This window comes from Mastacembelus armatus, chromosome 20 (genome assembly GCF_900324485.2).
Source record: "Mastacembelus armatus chromosome 20, fMasArm1.2, whole genome shotgun sequence".
Classification (NCBI taxonomy): domain Eukaryota; kingdom Metazoa; phylum Chordata; class Actinopteri; order Synbranchiformes; family Mastacembelidae; genus Mastacembelus; species Mastacembelus armatus.
In genome coordinates, this window is record NC_046652.1 from 13,130,860 (window position 1) to 13,155,862 (window position 25,003).

The 25,003-nt window shown below is 39.7% G+C and overlaps 1 protein-coding gene across 2 annotated transcripts in view; it reads left to right on the top strand.

Moving 5' to 3' along the window:
* sh3kbp1 (SH3-domain kinase binding protein 1) overlaps positions 1-24,186 on the top strand; it is a 36,176-nt gene extending 11,990 nt beyond the window's left edge. The window contains exons 3-19 of one of the 2 annotated variants that reach the window (XM_026292004.2): positions 2,985-3,099; positions 3,886-3,992; positions 4,852-4,996; positions 5,175-5,248; positions 7,242-7,331; positions 13,085-13,154; positions 13,635-13,729; positions 13,920-14,015; positions 14,120-14,171; positions 14,281-14,352; positions 18,087-18,219; positions 18,310-18,380; positions 18,518-18,624; positions 19,016-19,150; positions 19,711-19,922; positions 20,019-20,082; positions 22,622-24,186. In XM_026292004.2, the coding sequence (XP_026147789.1) occupies positions 2,985-3,099; positions 3,886-3,992; positions 4,852-4,996; positions 5,175-5,248; positions 7,242-7,331; positions 13,085-13,154; positions 13,635-13,729; positions 13,920-14,015; positions 14,120-14,171; positions 14,281-14,352; positions 18,087-18,219; positions 18,310-18,380; positions 18,518-18,624; positions 19,016-19,150; positions 19,711-19,922; positions 20,019-20,082; positions 22,622-22,660 (1,677 nt within the window). In that variant the 3' untranslated portion in view covers positions 22,661-24,186. The remainder of the gene's footprint in view (positions 1-2,984; positions 3,100-3,885; positions 3,993-4,851; positions 4,997-5,174; positions 5,249-7,241; positions 7,332-13,084; positions 13,155-13,634; positions 13,730-13,919; positions 14,016-14,119; positions 14,172-14,280; positions 14,353-18,086; positions 18,220-18,309; positions 18,381-18,517; positions 18,625-19,015; positions 19,151-19,710; positions 19,923-20,018; positions 20,083-22,621) is intronic. The other variant, XM_026292005.2, reaches the window with a different exon arrangement.
* Positions 24,187-25,003: the final 817 nt, after the last annotated feature.

A 25,003-nucleotide genomic window follows, 5' to 3' on the forward strand; every position in this document is an offset into this window, starting at 1 on the left:
TTTGAATGAAAAAAAAAAACAACTTTTTATTGTCAGATTGATTGCAGACAGTTTTTCATGCAACTGCAGATTCATAAGTGCTACAGTGCACTGTTTTTGCATTAACTATGACTGGACTAAGTGAAAAGCCCACAAGTCTGATTATATGGGAGGCACAAAGCAATGTTTAGCATTAAAGGAGTGCTGTGTAAACTACATACTGTCGGGTTTATAAAGTACACATAACTTAGAAAACACTCAGCACAGTGCAGTGCACATAAAGCAGATGTTTCCTGTTCAGATATGATGAATCATGTTGTCTTCCTCCCCTCTTTTCAGATGGTTTTCCTTTAACTCTGAGTTACCTTCATAAACCCCAGAGGGAGAACTGTAGCGGAGTGTGAATGCAGTCCAAGTAGTGACAAAGGCCTCCAAGAACATTACAGCTTTTTCCTTGTGCAAAAATCACATAATTATATGTCTTTTTCAAACTTGAATACATGAATTATTTAAAACAAGAACCCTTATTAAAAAAGGTTATTTTTTTAGATTTGTAACTCAAAGGAATGAATGTTCTGTTGCTTTTCGTGAACCATAAAGGCAGAAACCTGGAAAACACCAACTTGCCTTCACTAATTAAGAAAAGGAAGCTCTATGCTAACAAATGGCTTCTATTACTTTCTGTGTGGGTTGGCTTGTGCAGTGCGAAGTGTCCAAGTTGAAAATGTGAGCCCTTGTCTGTGCATGTGATTTTTTAAATGAATGCCTGTGTGCGTGTGTTTGCAGTACATGAAGGCATGCAGTACGGAGAGCTAGAACCATCTCTTAACTGTTTCCTGGTTGTACATTAACACTGCATTAGTCTAGTTAGCGAACTGCAAACAGTGAATGGAAAGGAAAAAGTTAGTCATGTAACTGATCTAATGTCAGAAACACTAACATCACAGCAGACTCAAATTTACTATCTCAGACAGACAAAAGGACAGACAAACATATGCACAAACATATAGTCAGATGTTAACAAGAAAATGAGAAAGGCCTTCTAATAAACCCACAGGCTTGTAATCCAGCTCCGCTGTTTGATACTGTTGGTATATTAAACATGAAAAATCCCCACAATAGATTTTTTATTTAAATGTCTTCTTCATTGCCAGATAACCACATAATGTTGCCTGCTTTTGGTTTCCTGTGAGGACTGGGCTAATATTAATCTAGATGTTCATGGGCAGTAAATGACTCCAAAACCCAGTGTCTTAATTTCCGTTTCTTCATATGACATGAATATAATGTGACGTGTGTGGGGTCCGTTTTAGTAAATAGACTCAGCTACAAACCAGTGTGGTCTTAGTGTCAGTCCCAAGCCCGAGTAGAAATGAGACTGTTGCATCAGGAAGGGCATCTGGCGTAAAACTTGTGCCAAATCAATCGTGGTGACCCCTAACGGGAGCAGCTGAAAGACGAACATGTGCATACACAAATATGGGTACATTGAGAATAAAATCTCTACATATCTAATCGTGGTGAGTTTTCTGTGGAGAAAGTGTGTAGGTGTAGAGGACAATGTCTGTTCAGTCCTTTTGTTTTTATTCTCTGTCAGTAGAGAATTGCAGTACCCCATCTCAGACTTTATGGTTTAGCCTGAATTTTAAGAAAAAAATGTATTTAAAAAAAAAAAAAAAAATCACAAAAATTATGTCTAGTCCCCAGCCTTTATATCTCCTAAAATGGCCTCTGATGAGCTTTAGTTGTTGTCTAGGAAACATCTCTTCTTGTTGATATTTTTGGATCTCTGTGGCTCATTAAGGCTTTCACGCCACACCAGGCCATACGCAACCAGAATGTGTGATTCTGTGAGTCAGTGTACCCGGGCTCGTCTGCTTCACAGAGCCGCTTTCGCCACAGGCCACGGCTTATGAAACTGTGTCATGTTGAATGTAGTGAGGGAATGTGAACCATCATATATTGTGTTTTTCTGTGCTTGAATGTAAATGTCTGTGTCTGGCTGTTTGTTGTCTCCCCATCTGCCTGCTTGTTGATTCTTCTGTCGCTCAGTGTATTTGTCCGCCTGTCTCTTTCTGGTTTTTTTTGATCAGCATGGCATCTCGTGATGCTTTTATGCAAGGGAAAGCCAAGGGGACAGACGGATAGTTAGCAGAGACAGAGGGAAAGGTTTCAGTATTGAAGTAGAAAGCAGTTTTGTGTTTGTGTGGTTGTGTTTGTTGAGGCTGTACGAGCTTTTACAGGCTGGGTGCAGGTAAACAATTAGGGTCACCTGTGTTAGTGAAATCTAATATACCGCTCCAAAGCAGCATCTGCAGCACTGCTCAAGGCAGAGCAAGGTGGCGGATAGAGTTTAGCAAACATAATTTGCATTTATTGAATACATAAGCAGGTTTATTGCGTAACAGATTACCTTCTAACGTTAAGATTTATATTCAGCAGTCCTACGTTGCAAGAACTTTCTTAATCCTTCACAGACTTGTTACAAAAGGGTTGAGTCTTTGTCTCATGACAGTTTTCTTTGTTATGATTTTGGTCTTCATGTGTGAAAGGCTACTTTCACATTTTTCTATTACTGTTAAGGGTAACTTTGTATTGCTCTCACTTGTATGCATGTTGAAAGGGTTATTGATGTCTTTGCAGTTTGTGTTTGACCAAACGTTGCAGAAGAGGTAACAGAAAGGGTCAATTTTGTGCTGAGAAATCTATAACATCTTGAAGATGCCCAACTAATTTATAGTCATTTTAGTTGTATGCTTTTGGATAGATGTATATATGAGTCAAATACCACACGTGCTTTTTAATGAAGTAATTTAAACTAATATATGTCAATGTTACATTACGCAGTTTTGACACTTTCCCATGAAGTAATTTCATTCTTTTTCATGCTAGTTTTATTTACGTTAATGCAAGCTGAACCTTGCTTTTTTCCATGCCTCCTGCTATTCTTCTTCTTCACCATCTCTTCTTCCTCCATGATTCATCTCTTCTTCCTCTTTCTATAGGAGATAAAGAAAGAGGGGAAGAGGGATGGAGGGCAGACAAGCATGATTAAATCTGACCTTTCCAATGGCAGGGCCAGTCCTGTGTCCGACCCCAGCGTACGGCCAGGCAGGAAAGGTACTCATCTCTCACACAGAGTCACATAACATACTTTGACACAGTGATTAGACAGTAAATTAGCCTTTAGGCTCAAACAGATCCTGTTAGGGTAAGGAGAGATTTTTGTTAAGTATTCCTCAACATTGGGCTGCAATCATGCTGCAAACTCAGTATACCTCTCTGCACATGCTCATTGTCTGAAGGGTGGCCTGGAATAAGTAATTTCTAAGATTTATTATTGGGTAGCCAATGAAACACAGATTCAAAATTACTGCAAAGAGACACAAAATATTACGAAGACATGCAAAGGCTCATTATTTCATAATCTTGTCATGGCTTTAGGCTTTTTCACGCTACAAATAACAGCTATTTGTAGCTGCTATCTAAACCCATCCCTGCACAGTCTTTGTGACTGCACACGCCCTTACATGTGATGCCTTAAAATTTTAGATCGCGTGTGACACCTAGTGGACGAAAGAGCAATTGCATATTTATCTCTTAATGCCTTAACTGGTGTGGAAGAAGTCAAGAGTAATGAGCAGGCTAATGAGTGTAAGACAAACAACTGCAAGGGCAGTGGGCAGCATTTGGTGTCAGTGCTCATTAGACTATCCTTTAATTGAAAGGTCAAAGGTCTGCTTGTCAGGATTCAGCCATTAGAGCTTTTAATAAGTCAGTGACCACCTGCTCACTCACTGTAAGTAATGGATTGTGGATAAATGCAAAAGCTAATTATGTCATGTGTTCTCCAGAAATGTGTTTACGTATATGCTCTTGTTCTCTGTGTGTTTCTGTGCACTGCAGGAGAGCAAATCCGTAAGCGGAGGTGTAAAGTGGCATTCAGCTACGTGCCTCAGCATGAAGATGAACTAGAGCTGAAAATAGGAGACATCATTGAGATTATAGCAGAGGTAAGACTGCTTACACTTTAGTGGATTCATAATTTAGTTATGTTATGAACCTATAGGGCCAATGGGAAAACAAAATATCAGCCACCAAAACATAAAAAACATTGTACTGTTCTTTTTTGAGACTTTAGTTAGTAAAAAAAAATCAGACTTACAAATTGGAACTGTTATGTAAGAGATATTCACAATATGCAAATCAAAATAAATAATAGGTTAATAATAATAGGTTATAAACCCCCACCACTGTTTTCATTCAAAAACAATGTCTCTATTTGATAGTTTGTCCTTTACAGAGCACTTACATGTATATGCCTCGGCCATACATCTTTAAGACACTTCAAAACTCTTATATTTTAATGTTAGTGTTACTTTTAAACTCCAAATATCGGTCAGGTTTAAAAATTGTAGCAGAAGTTATGTATAAATCCTCTGGTTTTGGCTGCTGATAATGAGCATGTAAATCCATAAAAGTTCAAATATTAGAGATATTCTGACTAGTTACTGAATATTCTTGTGATTCTGGATTGGTTGAAACTTTTTTAAGGAGAGAGAGGAGAAAACAGTCCAGTTATAACAAATATTCCTGATGAACAGGGATCATTTTTAATTTGTACATGTGATTTTATTAATTTGCTTTAATTTTGGATGCTTTTTAAAAAAGAATTACTTTATATGACACTGTAATTTTAGGCCTTCAGGTGTGAGCCTTCTGCCAAAAACTTTATGCAAACCACTGTTTTAGAGTCTGAGTTTGGTTGTGTGGATAAATCTTCGTGCTTGTGTGTGTATGTGTGTTTATCTGTAAATCTGTTAAGTCTCTTCATGTAAATGTGTAATACGTTTTATGCATGTGTGTGTCCAGGTAGAGGAAGGCTGGTGGGAGGGATCTCTAAATGGGAAAACTGGAATGTTTCCCTCCAATTTTACCAAAGAGATCCTGACAGAGTCTGACACACCTTCAGTAGACACCCCCACCTCACAGGAAGACCTTCGCAGTGGCCGCACAAGTAAGTCTCAGCCATTCACATGCTGTGAGGTTAGTGGAAATATTTAATTACCTAATTACCAGCTATTGTCTAAATACATGTTGATAAATCATCACTTTATCCTACTAAGTCTAGATAGTCAGCAATGGTCCTGAAAGCAACAAAATATATTGTGTTTTTAATCTGATTGTATCTGTAGGTAAGGACAGCCCAGGCAGTGAAAGTGATGGAGGAGACAGTCGGTCAGAAACAGGGGAAATCCAGCCCAAGAAGGTAATTGGTCATATAGAGTACAATTGGAGTATAATTGTAGAGTACAATTGGGACTCATAACTGCAATTTCTATATATACTTTAATTTTGACACATCTTATTAAAGTATCCTTTAAAGTATCCTCCTCTGCATTTCCCCATACAACATCCAGCGTAAACACCAAAACAACAATTTCAGCATACTGTGAACACTTGAATGTAACCTTAGTGCAGTGTTTTGATTGTGGGACCATCTTTAAAGAATTATCCTGGCAAAGATACAAAAGATTATTTATTCCTTTATTCCACTGTTATGCAGTTGTTCCTTTAAGTCACAAAACAGGAAGTGTGCGCAGTTCTTCCATGACAAAAATGAAAACCTAACATCTGGCGTGAGGCAGAGTTTATGAATCATCGAGACAAACGTCTTTAACACTATAATTTCAAAGTTGAACAATCACCGGTACCTTTATTTTAGAAGCACCTTTCATATCAGATGACATCCTTTAACGATGCCCTGAAAATCTGTTTTGACTATGAAACACCACTTGCTGGTTTGTGACTCTTAAAGTTTGTGGCTTGCTCCTTTGTTGGGGTCAAAATAGTTACGATGAATTTGAACAGTGACAGCAAAAATGCACTCCTCTCCACAACTGCCACTCTCACATTCGTCCTCTCAATATTATTGTCACTTGCCCTGTTCACAATTTGTGGAGCTGAGTTTGTCATTTGCATCACAAAGGGAATCGTAGCTGTAGCAGACAATGTCAAGCAGGTAACTGTGTCGGTGACAAACTAAAGCCATGTGTTCAGATGTATTTTGGACTTGTTTGATAAATACTGAATGAAGAGCTGTATACTGCATGGAGGTGGTTGGATTAGGTGAAGCTTCAGTATGCTCTGGTGGACAAAACCTTGGGGATTTTAGAAGGTCTCTATCCATTGAGATGCAGCTAGACAAGTATTTAACAATCAGCTCTTTATTGTAGCAATTTGACTGACGTATACTGTTATCAGTCAGTTTAAAGAAATACAGATTCTGTATTTATAAAAGATTATAAATTTGGAATACGTCTCTTTCCTTTTTAGTTGGATTTTGTTACCTTGCTATTATCCTGTTTGCAGTCTCTGTGCTAAGTGAAGACATCTGCTTGCTGGCTATGGTTTCATATGTATAGTACAGACATGAGAGGGGCATCGACCCTCTCACTCGAAGATTTACAAAACACTTAACTGTTCTTCAAGTTACTTGCTCCTATTGCAGCTTCTGCAGAAACCATCAGCAAAAAAATTATGTCTCTCATTACTGCTTAGTTAATTATTAAATTAATGAAGCTATAAAATGACAATTTTCTCTTAATATGGCCAAATTCACAGCTTGTGTCTGTTCGTACCAGTTTATGTTTGTTGCATTGTCCTCAATGTTGCATCAGACGCATGGTCAAATATAACCTATTCATGCAGCTGTATTTTAATCTGAAATGTGCTGAGCTTAGAGATAAACAGCAGAGAAGTGCAGTGCCCTGCTCTAGTGGAGACTCTGGGTCCCACTAGAATCCACTGCTTCTATTAGCGAAGCGAGCTAATGTACAAACTTTCAAGGGCGCTTGTTCTTGTTCTTTTAAGGACAATTGTTCTTTTAACCCCTTTACCATTCCTGTGAAATTAGACTAAAACACCTTTTCAAAGAATATCCTGAGTAAATGGGCCCATGTCAAACCTACCTGAAACTTACATAGATACATATATAATTTAGAGAATTCAAGTTGGAGAGGGACCCGAGCACAGCTGGACCTAACAGACTCGGAGATAAGTGGACCTGAAACAAAATGCAGTTACCCAGAACAGACCCAGTCAAAGAGTGAACACAAACATGGTGTTGTGTCAGGATATGTTCCCCCATTGAGTTTCAGGTCCTCAGAATCTGGAAAGACTTATACATTTAAGGTCCTGTAGCCAGAAGCATTCAAAACTGTTCTCTCATGAGTCCCACTTCACCTCTTTGATCATACCAGGTCCGAGGGTTTGGCTTCGGGGATATCTTCAAAGACCAGCCCATTAAGCTCAGACCTCGCTCTATGGAAATGGACGCAGATGGTGACAAGGTGAAACACACACACACACACCACACACACACACACACACACACACACACACACACACACACACACCCATGCTTACTTACTTATAGTTGTGAAGATGCTAATTGACATATTACATTTCCCATCCCCTAAACCCTGGCCTCAATGATCACAGATAAATACCTAATGCCTAAAATGTCCTCACAGTCGTGGTACTGAGCTAAACTTCCTCCACACAACCAGGAAGGTTTTGTACACACACAGAGACACAAACACACACACAGGCACTTGACTCTTTCTACATTTTTTGAGACTATGATCATTGTATTGTGAACAGTGAGGGAAGGAAGTCCCTGCCTTGGCTCCTCCTCTTCCTCTGGTTCACTTTTACGGCACGGGAAGTGGTTTTATGTTGACATAGACACACACAGACACACACACAGACGCACACACAGATGCACACACAGCCGCACACACACATCCTGCAGGGATTTGACAAGCAAAGCAGAAGTGAGAGCTCCACAGTGCAGAGAAAGCAAGAAAGAGGGAGGTAATACAGTGTTTCACTGGCATTTACATATTCACACGGACACTGTCTCCGGCTGCTGCCTGTGCTGATGTAGCAAACCTTGGTCTGTCTGTCTGAGTCTGACTTGAACCAGAACACGGGAAGGTAGGGTATTTTTTCTTCTTCTCTTCTTCCCTTCTCGTTCTCTTTTCTTATGGGTGTTCGTTTTTTAAAGCCACTTATTTTCATCCTTTCCGTGTCTTGCCTTCTTCTTTTTCTTCTTTTATCATCAGAATTTCTTTCTGCACAATGTGCATCTCACAAGAAAAGAAGCAATTTTAACGTTTTTAAATGTGGTTTGTTGTGTACTTAGATACACAGATGGTGACAAAACAGTTTCAGGTTTAGTAATTGGTGTGGTTAGACTTTGACCTTTGACAGGTTTTTGTAAAGATTTCTAATAAAAATTACAAAATACATGAAAACAATAATAAGTCTCTATGAAGGGTTGTTTGTATATTGATTGTCAAAATACCCCCCATATAAAAGAGTAGCTAAAAATATAATACATTAAATGTTTTTATTTTAGATGCTTTTAGATGTTTTGTCAATGATCAATCTAATGGATATGAAATTGAAATGTGAGCTCATCCAAACTACAGAGAAAATAAATGTTAGTTTTGTGTGATGCAAATGCTGATGTTGGTGGTAAGTTGTGGAGTTTGTTTAAAATCTGTGTGGGAAAGTAAGTACGTTTTCTTCAACGCTGTAACGATAACTGCAGTTATTACGTGCACTTCTACTGTGCTATATTTGTCTGACAGCTGTTGTTACTTTTCATTAATTACATACAGTACAAACACATATGATAATTCATATGATTTATCACTGACATTAAAACACCCAGTGGTTAAAAAAAAACCAGCGTGCGTAGTTGGGTCCCTTGAGACAGACACCAGATGTGCATGAGTTGTTCCATCTAAGAGACATTTTCCCTCTAAATATCTCACAGTGTTTCAAACATTTGCATGTGATGTTTCATCTTGTGACTCCTCAGATTTATCTGGTAATGCACTGGAAGTGCCCAGGCCCAGGGTTGGGAGCCACTTGACTAAACTATTCAACTGTTTAGAAAGAAGTTGAAACTTGCTCAACCTTAAAATGTCCGCTAAGGCCTTTTTTTCTGCAGATTGAGTGCTTGATACTTTAAGTACATTTTGTAGATTTTGAATGTAGTGTTTTTGCTTGTATTAGGGCATTTTTACATTGTGGGACTGGTATTTCTACTTAAATAAAAGATCTAAATGTTAAAAGAGAGGAATCTCTGTATTGTGTTAAAAAGGACCAGTAGTAAAAAAATATGACAGTAAAATATTAAGAGGTTTTTAGTGTTTCCTAAAAATTGTTAGTCTTGGCAGGGTGAAACAGCTTTGGAAAGCATGTTTTGATCATCAAACTTATCAAAATTGTACAATATTATAAAGAATCTTTTCCAAAAATGTGGATTAGCCAAACCCTAAATTCAATTACTGAGTAGCTAAATAGCATTAATGCAAAAACCACAGTACTTGAAACACTTCTTAAATTCACATGTACATGAAGATAAAGAAAATGATGAGAGATGAAAATAATGTGAGACATAGGATGCAAAGAAAGTGGGTCTTTGAAACCCCAAACTGGTTGTGAACTTCTTCTGTGGTTCCTGCAGACATGTAACTGTGTGTGAGTTTGTTGCGAAGGATGTTTGTCAGCCTGTCCTGCTGAGACGGAGGCTGTTATGTTGCTTTATGGTGAGACGGGCTTCTCTGTTCTCTAATGAGGCTCTAGATGAGGTGACAGCAGTGTCTCCATCCAAGGTGGGGGGAAACTGAGTCACACAAAGCCACGTCAACTTAGGGAGGGTCAGCTGGAAATGGGTGAAGTCCCGGTGTTGAACTACAAGCAGTGTTTTGTGACTTACATCACATTTGCGCATGTTCATTGAATTCCGGTTTAAGTATTTAATTTCAGTGATATTTTTAAGATGATGTTTTAGATTATTTTGTGTCAGCATTCACAATCGTTCAGGGTTCACGCCAGGAAAAGAAGTTGTGTTCAGTGTTTTCTGACTTTTTTCCTTGTTGTGAGTCAGAGTCACTCATCCTGCAGATCAGCTGAGTTTGCAGTCTACAGTGTCATTTTCTAGGAACAGGGATTATCATACCAGGTAGTCAACTGTCTGTTCTGGTGTTAATTTTCTGGTGCACAAGTACCATCCGATAGATCTGTGTTACCTCGTATAAATACCCTCTGGTTTGAGTTACAGGACAGTAAGAATATTTATATTCAGTTAAATATTTATATTCAAGTAATTTGCTAAGGTTTTGTTGAACTTAGCAAAAAGGGGACTTGACTTGATACTTACAGCTTCCATATAATAGTAAACCACATACATTTCAACTATCTTTAGGATAACAATCTAAAACAAGGTTTTGATACAAGCGTCTATGCTGCCTTCAAATGAAACTCATACACTTGTGTTTTTGACACTGGTACATGCTGCATATAAACGATCTGTTTGGTGTTAATGTGGTTTTCATTCCAAGAACAGCCTTATTTTAGATCACGTTTGTGTCAGTTTTGACAGAGTGCATGTAAAGACCGACCGTAGGCCTATAAGAAAAGGCTTTTAATACTTTTTCTGAAGACTGGGGCAAGATAATTATGCTATCAGGGATTGATTGGGATTGAGATTTACAGTATGTAGAATAAGTAATTATTACATACTGGAATCTGGAATATTGGTGTTTGGGAAATATGGGCATTTAGCAGTGAAGCAACATAAAACACTAACAAATTTTATTCTGAAAGATAAAAGGATATAAACTGTAAGCCTCCAGTATATTTTTGTATAACCCATGCGAGGGATTAAAAATCAGGAAGCTTCTGCCTCTGCTGCACAGACTTTGACCAGATAGATGTTAGATCCCAAGACTCAGAATAGACAGAAGTAGCTGGTTAAGGCGACGGTAAGATTAGAGTGAGGTTAGGGATCATGAATGGTTCAGGGATATGAACAAAGAGAAAGGTTACACTCAAGATAAGGGGAAACACATATTTGCAGGGGGACACATGAATCTTGGGATTTAGTGACGCAACACCAAGACATGGCAGTATAGTAACTGAAGTCTCATTGTGAATAATGTGCAGTTTTTTCTGCAATTTGTTACAACCACAAGCAAAACACCCACACAAAATTTTGCATTTGTGACACCATGCAGCATAGCATTGTCCCCATGTTGATGATGTTTGTTTCTGCAGAGCCACAGCAGAATAACTTCTCAAGGTTTACTCGTGCTGTTTCCTGCCTCTGTTCACACCTTCAGTTGGTAAACTGGTTTATACCGATGCATTTTTTATAAAAAAGGCATGTACAGTAAATGCAGCACTGTGGTCATGTCTTGTTTCTTTAGCATTATATAAAATGCCAGTGCCTTCATTGGGGAGGGAGGCAGAGTAAAGGAAGTGTGTAAAGAGAGGAGGAGAAAAACTGGCAGGAGAGGAGGTGTGGATTCTCTCTGCCTAACAGAGCTGTGTGTGTGTGTGTTCACCACAGTCCAGGTCCTGTGAATAAGGGTGTATATATATATATGTGTGTGTGTGTGTGTGTGTGTGTGTGTTTCTATGGAAGAGCCACCCTGGTTCCACAAACACAGTCCAGGGATCCACTCCAGCTGGAAAACAACAGCTTCTTTAACAGCCTCCGTTGCTCGTGAACGCAGGCACAGAAACTGGAACGTACACACTTTATCATGAAGTCAGCTTGTTGGTTTTTGTGCTAAATCCAGTCTCGTCCTCTTTAATTAACTGGTTGGATTAGAGCTAAGGGACACTGCTGTTCACTGGAGAGAAGCAATTATTTCAAATGGTTATTTTTTCAGCATTTATTTTGGAATTGTATGACTTTTAGTTTTTGCTCTGTGATATATGACGTTTTTTATTAACATTTTTATGATTTTCCTGTAGTAAAGTTAACAAGAATGATGTGGAGGATGAGGAGGATCCAAATAACAACACAAGTTCCTACAACATTTGCTGTTACGTTACTTTGCCTTAATAAGGCAGTGAAATTATAATTAATAATGTAATGTTTTTATTACAGTACATGTGCAGTATATTCACAAAATTGATCAAAACCATTGAATAAAAGCAAAAAAAAAAAAAAAAAAGACAGCTGTTAGACTGTGATGGACTGGGGACCTGTCCAGGGTGTACCCCTGCCTTTCACCCAAAGAGAGCTGGGATAGGCTCCAGCAGATCCCTGGGACCCTGGTTAGGTATAAGTGGGTATAGATGATGGATGGATGGATGGATGGATGGATGGATGGATGGATGATGGATGGATGGATGGATGGATGTTGGAAGACCAGAGAGGTTTTGTGGTACTTTAGTCATTATTATTAAATCCTAGAAGTATAGTGGTGAACGTGTGAAGTATGGTCAGAAAATATTTTGGAATGAATTATAGAAAATTGTCCAGAGAAATCAGAATTGATTCATTGTGGCCTTAGGAAAATTACTTGTTAGTGAGGCTTCCTTTTGCTAGGGAGTATAAAGATTGGACTTTGGTGCAATTAAAAAAAGGTCATGTGGTCTGACAGTAAAGTCTTTTAATCAACTAATCAGAAATTCATAAATATTATTAGGTAAAAGATCAGAGATAGAAGATTTGAAGATGAATAGAAGATTTGAAGTCTGTATACAATAAATTCCAATCTCATGGATTTAGTATCTTCTTATTCAGTAATCTGCTGGATCAGAAGGGAGCCTGTCCCAGCTCTCTTTGGGTGAAAGGCAGGGGTCCACCCTGGACAGGTCACCAGTCCATCACAGGGCCACATAGAGACAAACAACCTCACACACTCACACTCACTCCTATGGGCAATTTAGAGTCACCAATCAACCTGACATACATGTTTTTGGACTGTGGGAGGAAACCAGAGTACCTGGAGAAAACCCACAGAAGCACAGGGAGAACATGCAAACTCCACACAGAAAGGCCCCTGATGGGTTTCAAACCAGGAACATTCTTGCTGTGAGGGAACAGTGCTAACCACACACCCATCGTGCTGCCCTGTGATCATAACTTTTTTTGTATATTTCAGTGTCTGGTTGTGGTTTTGTTTAGCAACATTGCTAAATGCTCGGCTCTCCAGCCTATCCTCCTTCGTATATCTAGGTATGTCTGAGTCAGAGAAACTGAAGATTTTCTTCCACCTGTTGCCTGCAGGTTAGCGAGGTGAAGGCAGCAAGTGCAGCCGCAGAAATCATGAAAGCTGAACCTGACAGCAAAACCAAAGGTGAGAAGTTGCGGCTTTCCTGTTAAATAGATTATGGAGGTCAGCAGTGGTTTTTGACTTTGTGGTACATAATAAAATAGTCCAAAAATAAAAAAAAAATTCAAATACTAAATATGTTTAACACATTGTTTGCATATGTTCCTTACATGTGTAGATACATGCTTTGTCTGTCCCATGGTTAATGTACTTTAACACTGTATTTATGTCCAGAATATATCTTATGTTTGAGACTATTTCTTACCTGTCATTCTGACACTGTATTGGTTGATATTATGATAGTAGTTTAATGTATTTGTGACAAGCCAGTGTTTTAAACTTACATCCTTGCTGGTGCATTAGTGTATTTCTTGTTTGCTTGTTTTTTTTAAAAAATATAGCAAATTTCTCTGGACTCTATTTCAACTAATCTTTTGTATTGTTACCACATTGATTTGCTCATTGGCTCTGGCTGACTATATATTTGATCCAATTGCCTGTCAGCACGGGAACAGTGTAAGGTCCTCTTTCCATATCAAGCACAAAATGAAGATGAGCTGACGATCAAAGAGGGGGAAATCATCAACATTATCACAAAGGTACTCTTAATTAGCATTGGTTATGTACAATGTGGCTTGCTTGTACGTATGTCTGCTTTGACACTTTTATATTTGCCTCATTTCTTTACATGTGTGAGTGTGGGATATTTGCATCCAGCCATAAACTAAATACTCTTAGCAATCATTTACCCATGTCAGTGAGACCAAACACTTTGTTGTCTCTGTGCAGGAATGTGCTGATGCAGGCTGGTGGATGGGAGAGATCGGTGGAAGGCAAGGTGTCTTCCCAGACAACTTTGTCAAGCTACTAGAAGTTGAGAAAGAGGTCATTTTTGCCTTTTGACACATAAAAAGCCAGTTTACTGTGAAGTTTAAAGTCTCAAAGATGTGACAGATTCTTAATATTTCTGCATCTGTATGTGTTTTCAGAGGCCAAAGAAACCACCTCCTCCCAGTGCACCTTCAGCAAAACTTAGCACAGGTAACACCAAACATTTATTCTTCTCTTCCGCTTTGTATGTATATTTTGAGAGTGAAAGCGAGAAGTTGACAGAAACGAAAAACAGACACCTCTAAACTCTGATCTGTAGAGAAAAAGTCTGAGGCAAAGAAGGTTCCTCCCGAGCGGCCTGAACATCTGCCACAAAGAGACCAGGATCGAGGTACAGTCGAAGCCACTTTGGCCTGCTCCAACTTACTCCAGCCTGCAGCTGTTGCAGCATCTTACAACTTTCTACCAGTGTTTCAGGTGGCAGTGGACAGTTCACAAGCATTCTTAATATCCAGTTTTATATGTTAAATCAGAAATATTATAGCACAGGGAGAGGTTCCTTTTTGGGACAAAACAGAAATTGGGAGCTCAATGCAAAAGGGTATATGTCAAGGTGAGACGCTGAAACAGGTTAAAGACTAGTGGAAGTCGCTTGCAGCATTTTTGCTTCCTTTTGTAAAGCAAAGGATCAAAACTTTGACTGAAGAATGCAACAGCAGTCTGTGTGCCACAGGAAATTATGAGGCTGTGCTTTTAAGTACAGTACAGCTGGTGTGAGACAGAAGCGGTACTGCGACAATACATAATATTGTGATTTTTCATGCATATTTATTCCAATAGAGCAACTGAACCTGATGCAACATTTCATATTGCACACAATCAATCTGTGGGTAACTTCCCCCTGTTACAGACTTAATACAACACATCACATTCACTCTACTTACTGTCATCTGTGGTTTCACAGGTGCACATCTATTGCCGATAACATCCTGAACAATTTTTTTACCCATGTTATATGATCTAATGGTGTGACAAGATATGAATCAGCTATTTTCAGTAGTTTCTACCTTTTGAACACAGAAAATGTATTCAAACCACATAAAATTACACCATTTTCAAAAATGCTGTGGGATGCTGTGTAATTTGTAAATACAAACTGCAATGATTTGCACATTATGAAAAACCCCTATTTTGTTGTAAACAGTAGCAAGACAACATATCAAATGTTGAAACTGAGAAAATGTTATTGTGAAAGATAATATACTTATTTTAAATTGGAGGCAGAACAGCTAAGCTCCCTGACTCTTTTACTCAAGTGAAGGTGAAAGTGACTTATATGGCCAAGTATGGTGACCCATACTCAGAATTTGTGCTCTGCATTTAACCCATCACAAAGTGCACACACACAGTAGTGAACACACACACACTGGTCCGGTGCCTTGCTCAAGGGTCTCACCTCAGTCATGGTATTGAAGGTGGACAGGCTATTCGCTCCGTGTCACTGACAATTCCTGCCGGACCTGAAACTCAAACCTGCAATTTTCAGGTTACAAGTCCGATATGGTCTGTCTTCCTGAAGTAAGCAAAGCTTCTCCTGGAAACGATGTGGGTGGCAGCATATGTCATTCCAAAGCCCCAAAATCTGCATAGATGATTCAGCAGTAATGCTGCTTTCATAGATGTGCAAGTTACCGATGTGATGTGGACACACATCCTCATACCACCATAGATGCTGGTTTTTCAACTGTGCCCTGATAACGAGTCCAATGTTCTTCTCTTCAGTTTAGCAGAATCCATGATTTCTGGAAATAATTTTTGAATTTTGACCCGTCAGGCCACAGTTTTCCACTTTGACTCAGTCCATCCTGTATGAGCTTGGGTCCAAAAAATGCAACAACATTGTTCAATCTTCTCTCTCTACATGGTTTTAACATGCATTTGTGGATGCAGCAATGGGCTGTGTTCACTGACCATGGTATTTGGAGATGTTCTTGAGTCCATGGAGTGATTTCCACTAGAAAATTGCCCCTTTCACCATTGGTTTTTGACCTTCAATTCAATTCAATTCAATTTTATTTGTATAGCGCCAAATCACAATACAAATCATCTCAAGGCACTTTACAAAAACTAAAACTAAAAACCCAACAATTCCCTTATGAGCAGCACTTGGCGACAGTGGAGAGGAAAAACTCCCTTTAATGGAAGAAAAAACCTCCAGCAGAACCAGGCTCAGTTTGGGCGGCCATCTGCCTCGACCGGTTGGGGTGAGTGGATAGAGCAGAGAGAAAAGAACAGCAACAATAAACAACAAATAGACACTGCAGGTTGGTGGAGCCAGTAACTGCACATCAGCGATATACAGCTCCAGGACCAGGGACACCTGCAGAAGGTACAGAGAGAGAGAGAGAGAGAGACGGAGGGAGAGAGCACAAACTAGGGGAGAGAGAGAGCACAAGGTTAGTAACATTCAATGGTGGAATATACATGAGGTGGGAGAGGGGGGGGGGGGGTAGGGGGGGGGGGTAGGGGAGCTCAGTGCACCGATGGTCCTCGGGCAGTCTAGGCCTATAGCAGCATAACTAAGGGATGGTTCAGGGTTACCTGAAGCCAGCCCTAACTATTTGCTTTGTCAAAGAGGAAGGTTTTAAGTCTAGCCTTAAAAGTACAGAGAGTGTCTGCCTCCTGAACCCAGACTGGGAGCTGGTTCCACAGGAGAGGAGCTTGATAACTAAAGGCTCTGCCTCCCATTCTGCTTTTGAGAACTCTGGGAACCACAAGTAGGCCTGCACTCTGAGAGCGAAGTGGTCTATTGGGATAATATGGTACTATGAGGTCTTTAAGGTATGAAGGAGCTTGATTATGAAGGGATTTGTATGTGAGAAGAAGGATTTTAAATTCTATTCTATATTTTACAGGGAGCCAATGAAGAGAAGCCAATATAGAAGAAATATGATCTCTCTTGCTAGTTCCTGTCAGGACTCTGGCTGCAGCATTCTGGATTAACTGGAGGCTTTTTATGGAGATATTGGGACATCCAGATAGTAATGAGTTACAGTAATCTAGCCTTGAGGAAACAAATGCATGGACTAGTTTTTCTGCATCATTTTGAGACAGGATGTTCCTAATTTTGGAAATGTTGCGCAGGTGAAAGAATGCAGTTCTAGAAATTTGTTTTATGTGTGAGTTAAAGGACATGTCCTGGTCAAAAATAACTCCAAGGTTTTTTACAGTAGTGCTGGAGGCCAGGGCTATGCCATCTAGAGTAGCTATAATTTTAGAAAAGTTATTTCTGAGATTTTTAGGCCCAAATATAATGACTTCTGTTTTCACCTTGTCCCTTGCGTACAGCAATTTCTTTGGATTTGCCTTTTGAATCATATTATGTACTCCAATCATATTATGATGAGCTCTACAGATTCTTTGGAAATGAGTGAACAACACCCCAGTTCATACTTCTGAAAGACTAAGACTCACTAATGATACTGACCTGTTACCAAATAATCCTCTAATAGGTGTTTTGTTTTTTTTAAATACACAACTTCAAGTGTTGTGGCCAAACCTTTTTGGCCCATGTTTCAGAATAAGCTTATTTGAACCCAAAATATATCATAAAATTAAATACCTTATGTACGTACTGTTACCAGATGAATGAGGTGAAATGGTAAAAGACGTTTTCAAATAATTTCATTCAGTTTTTTATTTACAATTTACACAGCATCCAACCTTTTTAGAAATTAGGTTGTAATTACAAATACTATACTGCCTCTACGCTAACATCTGGTCTTCCGAATCCTTGTTCCTTTGTAGCCCGCTATTTTTGTTTGTTTTCCTCATTCTTTTCCTTAATTTTTTTTTATTGTTTGACAAACATAGTTGACAAGCTTTGTTCTTCTTGGGTCATATTAAGTTCATTTTTGCTGTTGCAGTCCCAGTCTCCATCACTTTAATCTGACATTGCTGTCTCTTTAAACTGCATGCCTTTGTGTGAGTCTCCCCTTTCAACATATATTTATATATTTAAGTCTGATATGTTTTGTAAACAGTTTTTTTGTTGTTGTTTTTTCTCCATAAATATGAATGTACACTATGTTTGTGTGATTTTCTTAATTTTGTGCATGTGTGTAGGTGAAGAGATGAAAGACATTCCCAAGCCCTCCCTCCCATCTGTCTACCCCAAGAAGCCCCTCCCCCCAAAGACAGGCTCCTCCTCCTCCTCCTCCCAACCCCCACGGCGCCCTGAGAGACCACCCACTCTAGCGTCAGTACGCACTCCAATGCATACATTCTCAGAAAACGTATATCCCTTAGCGTACAAAACCTAATATTATTGTATGGTTTACCTGCTCAGGTGTGAAAGCCCCAAGTCTGAGGGCGGGGCTTCGACACCAGACTCTGCCCCTGACAGGTCAAATGACACCGGTGAGTTTGACTGAGGGGAGCACTGATGAATGAGATTAGGGCACGGTGCCGCAGTAACTGTCAGAGCGCGCTTTGCATGTGAAACTTAATCTGCTGGGAATGATGTATTTTTGTGTTTCTGGTTTGTGTTTGTGTAGATATGGACTTGGATGCTGTCGTGCCATCTTCAGAGAAACTGAGCCATCCAACAGCGTCACGGCCAAGAGTCACAGATCGACGGCCTCGCTCACAGATCATCACACCTGTGAGTGTTTGTAGTCAGCCAAAGGCGATTTTGAGAGGATGGGCCATCGTTAACACCAGAACATTGAAATGCAAACATAAATGAAACAGAAACAGAAAATCAATACAGGATTGGACGTTCATGATGAGATCAGTATAGGCAGACTATACAGACCGTACAGACCATAAAAGCCCAAGACCATTATTTCACATTTTATAGGCTAAACAATTTAATTAATTGAAAAATTTTCACACTAGTTTAAAGTCTCATATAAAAGTTTATAGTGCCTGCCAAAACAATATACTATTAAAATAACAGTACTTAGTACACACTGTATGCAGCATAGAATTGAGCTTTGCACTGAATAAAAGTCCATCACAGTAATTTTAAAAAATTTGTCTCTCTCTTGCAGTCATCCCTGTCCAGTACTGACCTGGACTCTCCTGCGGTGGAGGATATGAAGGAGAAGGAGAGAGGGAAGGAGGAACAGGAGGTCTCTGCCAAATCTGCAGATGTTTCCCTGAGAAAAGGAGTGCCCGTCATCTCTGTAAGAGCACCAGCTTTATTTAATTTCATCACTTTATTTATTGCGTCCAGAAGAGGGCACCAAGCACACATTTTTTAGTTTCTGCATCTCTGTGTTACTTCAACAGTTACTTTGACATGCTGGTAAATGTAGAATGGCAATATTTCTTGACATATGACAGATGTTTCTGATAACATTTCTAGCAATGTTATATTTCAGTCTAACAACAAGGTTTAGTTATAGCTACAGTGGTGCTTTTGATCATGTCACACAGTTTGGCCTGGACTTGTAGATGCTGAAATTTTCATTTTTCTCATCATTTAGAAACTTCTTTTTAATGAAGTTAAAATGAGACTAAATTGTCATTCATGGCCTTTAAAGCAACAGTTGACAGGATAATTTCATGATAAGTTCATATAATATTCACTTAAATAATTTTGAGAGAGATTTGGATTTAGGCTTTACTGGAAGTTCTACAAATCGATATTAAACGTCAGAAAAACAATTTGGGAATATTTTATTTGTAAGGGGGAAATATAAAAATTCTTATAATAATGTGCAGTCTTTGATTTGTGTCTTAGGTCCCTGACAGTAAAGCACCGTTGCCCACCAAGCCCTCTATCTTGACCCCACCTAACTCTGGTCATCGTCCTGCTTCCCCGTCTTCCTCTTCCGGCCCAAGCCCCTCGCCCGAGCTCCGACACTCACCTCTGACCCCCTTAACGCTAGAGGAGCTTAGGAACCAACTGAGAGACCTGAGAGCCTCGGTGGAACTGCTGAAGACTCAGCACAGGTGAGTGTGTGTGTTATACAGAAAATGTCCCTACATGTGTGAGCATTTTAATGCCTATGTACAGCTAATTTGTTTGTGTTTATCGGGTTATTTCAGGCAGGAGATGAAGCAGCTGGCCAGTGTGCTGGATGAGGAGAAGAAAATTCGTATTAGTTTACAGGTGAGACTTATAGAAGAATGAAGGCTGGGAGTTACTTTTAAGGGGTGCCTGGGGAAAGATGAGTGCCCAGTTAGCCAAAATGAGATTCCTCAAACAGCAGTGGAAAACACAACACACAGGGTTAGTACCTGGCAAGACACAGGATCAGCCAAGATCAGACTCACCCCAAAATGCCCCAAACTTCACCACGAGGCAGAACAGACCTCTTGTTATCAAAGTGCCCTGCACCCAGCAAGGAGAATGAGTTGCTCCAATTTTCAGAGTCCTGTATGCCACAACCAAAAGAGGAGAAATATCAAACTGAGACTTCTGTCTTTACCAGGAATCATTAACATTGTGACTGAGACATTTGCAATCAGGGACCAGAAGATGATCTCAAATACTGGGGGACCAAACTGTGAAATGAAGATCAGACAACTCGGCAGGACCCAAGATCACTAAAACAGCCTTTCGGAGGGACAAAAGAGGACAAGTTACCTAGACAGAGAGGTAGAAAGCTGCCTTTGTGGGGAACCCATTTAGTTTCTCTCAAAGGCTACTAAGACACGAGTGGCTAATTCTCATGCTCAACGGAAGAGACTGACCAACATCTCTATAGTACTTTCAATAATGGAAGAACTTTGAGACTGTAGGACTTTAATAAACCTCCCAGAACTTGACTTTGAGATAAACATCAAAGAAGGGAGGTCCAAGAGATTAGATTGTGAAGAATGTAAGGACAAGCTCAGCCCTGGGCCCCAGTGGACTTCCATACAAGGTCTAAAACAGGTGCCTGATGCTCCTGAGGCAGCTGTGGAGTTTCCTCAATGTTTTCTGGAAAAGAGGCAGTATAGCCCAGCAACTAAGATAAGTGAAGGGTGTCTGTATAGCAAATGAAGAGCACAGCAGGTCTGGCACCATCACACTCCTTAGTCTTGAAGGCAAAATATTCTTAAACATCTGGCCTGACACATAACAACTTCCTGGACAGTTCCTACATTGACTACTTCATAGGATCGATAAACACACAAGAGACACAGCAGATCATAGCTGAGCAGCACAGGAAGGCTGAGGGCACCGAGCTGTCCAGCAATTTGATCTAGCAAATGCCTTTTGGTCCATACTACCCAAGCTGAGATAGCACAAAACCAGCATCATGTTCCTGCAATGAGCATGAAGTTATGAGTTTCATTCTACTCTAGTCTAGTAAAACAGCTTTATTTTGAGTGACAACAGGAGACACATCTGGATGCATTGGACCATCACTGGTTGCACAATTTCAGTGACTCTTTGTGCCCCTTCCATGCACATGCATTTGAAGTCAGTCAATGGTGTGTATATGGCAGGATTACCAAGGCTGTTGCATGGTAGCCTCCCATGAGAAAGTGATGACAGTAGCTACAGCATCAGTCCCAGCATCAGTCCCAGGATGTAGATGGAAAGACACAAAGGAAAGGATGAGTTTCAAAAGCATTCTCATGTAAGGAGAGGGAAGGTGACTAACACACTCCATTTCTCTTTTAAAGCTATTCAGATCTGAACAGTCACATTGAGAACCTTTCAAGACTCTGGGGAGAATCTTTGACTGCTCTGTTAGAGCTGGACAAGTGGCTAAGGCAAGCGCATGAGCCGGGACTGCTAGGGAAATGTAAGGCTTGGATATACCAACAAAACGAAGCATACAACAAAAGGAAGGTCACTCAGTTCTTCAGAAGATGCTTGGTCTCAATATCACTTTATTTGCCAAGACAAACAAAGCACTTCAGCAGCATGAGACATTTTGCTCAACAGAGATTCTGCAGACATTAGAGTCTTCACAGCTGGTACTGAAATTAGAACAGGATGTAAGTGGAGGGTAGTCGAAACCATGTTGTGGGAAGAGAAAGAGGAAGAAAAAAAGGATGAAGAAAGACATCGGCTGATCCACGGGGAGGTACATGCAGACATGCAGAGGTGAAGGGAGAGTGCTCCAGTGTGGACATGGCAGCATGGTGCTTTGACAAAATGAGAGCAAGTAGCGAAATGCAAAATCTCTGGTTGGGAGTTGTGCAGCCTGAGATACTGAGGATTGAATTCCTGATTCATTCAGTGTAAGACATCCTCATTAGAAACAAAAAATATTATCAGTGCAACACAATGTACAGCAAATGAGGCACTTTTTTGTAATATTCTGTCATTGTCATATATTTTTATTATGCATATATTTGTGTTTTATTTCATATTCTGATTAGATTTGTACTTTATGTGCTATGATTTTTTGGAGCCTGGAAATCCTGACATGTTACTTTTTTGGCTGTAAAACACTCTAATCTGAGTTAATATAAACAAGGCCATTCTACCACAGCACAGTTTATGCTCATTATTTATTGAAAATTAATTAATGAATTAAAAACTAATGCAGCATCATGGCACTCTAAAATACAGAACATACAGATGGTAGCAGGATAAAATTACTGGTGTGCCTGGGAGAAAATATGGAATGGAAGGAAACAGCAACAGAGACATTAAAAAACACATTGCATTTATAAACATCTTGATTATTTGTGTGTTTGTTTCACAGATGGAAGTAGAGCACATAAAGAAGAACCTGACGAAATAAAGACTAAAGCGCCATTATCATCGTACTCACCACAGCGGAGGCCATCATTTGAAAACAATTTCACTGTTGGCTGTGACGCTTCAGTCAAAACAAAGTTTGTGCCAAACGATCATCACAATCACCATCAGCAGCCGTTCAGCACCATGGAATCAGCCACCTTCCCCATGAAACACCGCCTTATGTTATGTATATTTCCTCTTTTTTGTTTTTTTAAGAGGCTTCTATGTTCAATTTATACTATCTTGTCGGAGCTTTCTGCGCCACTGGTACTGACTGACTGCGCCCTGTCACTTTGGCTGTCACCGCGGCTACGGAACAATGACGTGGAGCCACAGTTGCCATGGTGACCTCAATGGGTACTTTTTGTTTCCGAGCGTGAAGGAAACTTTGGACACGGCCACCAAAGCCCAGTTGGTTCTGACGACCTCTGTGATGTTTTGTGTCCACTCTGTGGCCTTTGCCTCTTATCTGTGTGTGTGTGAGCGTGTGTTTTATTTTCCATCCATGTGAGGATTGTAGTTTTAGACTTGCAAAGTGATGTTGGTTTTGGCTGGTCCTAAATTCTTCGAAAGGCTGGATTGAGGTTGTGATCTGGGATTTGGGTTAACGTCCAGAGGTGGATCATGAGTATTAAGATTGCATTTTGCTGGATGTACTGTTCTAGGGCTGGGCAATAAAACGATCTAGATAGTTATTTCAAAATGAAAGTTCATACAAAACTGATCAATAAATGTATCTTTTCTGCATCTGGATTATCGTAATCAACCTATTAGACCACAGCAGTAGAGTTACATTTTTTTTTTTTCACGTTGATATTTATAGAGAAAAAAGATAACATGTTGAGGCTATACGTACCAGTGAGTACAACTTTGATAGGTGTAGCTATTCCCCCCTAATTCCAGGTTCATACAGTACTGTAGGTTCATCTTTACTGCACAAAAATTCAATCTTCTTATGTAACTCTAGGCAAAAAAAAATCTTTTTTTTTTTTGCTTTTTTTTTAAGACAAATGGTTGTCACTGCATGAACTATCTACTTTATTCATCAAGGGTATTTCCTTCTGAAGAAAAACAGACTGATCGTACCCTTTAGCTTTTGCACTTTTATATTGAGACTCAAGTTGATTGCCATCTGAAAAACTCCAAAACTCAGATCAATGTGCACCTGATATAGCAGTAGGTGCCGAGTAAAGTTAGGGGCAGGGTTTAGCGTTGTCAATGAAAGATCCTCACAGGAAAAGGAAGATATAAAATGCGTACGTGCATGTGTCTGTATAAGCATGTAAGGCTGATTGCCTCCCTTTCTTATGCTGTATGTGCACAAAATCTATGGCAACCCGTCACTGTGGCCTTCCTGTTTTCGACTCAAAATCTTTCTTTTTTCCTTTGTTTCTTTCTTTCGTATGACAACAAGAAAACTGCTATAAGGCTACAAGTTGTTTTCTTGACTTGGTCCTTTCTCTCCAGAATAGTGATAAATATATACTTTTATAATTCAGTGTAATAAAGATGCTATTATATACTGTATGTGTGCATTTGTATTTTGTATTTGTGATTGTCTTCTGGTGAAATGTGTGTGTGTTTGTGTGTGCATGTGTGTGATATACAGTACATACTATATACCATTTATTGGCACTCCTGTATGAGTGATTGTTAAACAGCAATGTATGCATATTTTAGAAGTGGACACTGGGCATAGTTTAGAGAAGTGAAAGTGAATAAGATGTAATGGTAATGGAAATGTGGCAGCGCGGTGGCTGGGTGGTTAGCACTATTGCCTCACAGCAAGAAGGTTCCTGGTTTGAAACCCATCAGTGGCCTTTCTGTGTGGAGTCTGCATGTTCTCCCTGTGCTTGTGTGGGTTTTCTCCAGGTACTCTGGTTTCCTCCCACAGTCCAAAAACATGTATGTCAGGTTGATTGGTGACTCTAAATTGCCCATAGGAGTGAGTGTGAGTGTGTGAGGTTGTTTGTCTCTATGTGGCCCTGTGATGGACTGGTGACCTGTCCAGGGTGGACCCCTGCCTTTCACCCAGAGAGAGCTGGGATAGGCTCCAGCTGATCCCTGGGACCCTGGTTAGGAATAAGTGGGTATAGATGATGGATGGATGGGTGGCAATAGAAACCACTGCAGATGTTTTGTTTAATGTAAAAAGCTAAATTCTAGTTTTGCTGTTGAAGTAGACAGTAGTTTTTAAATGTTTTTTTTTATTATAATAGGAATATCTTCAAATTCTACATTTCATAAACATGTAGCCAAATTTTACTCAGATACAGAAAATATGAGCATTAACATGAACAAGAATGTCATGTGCTGCCGTTTCTCTATATGTTATTTTTTGCAA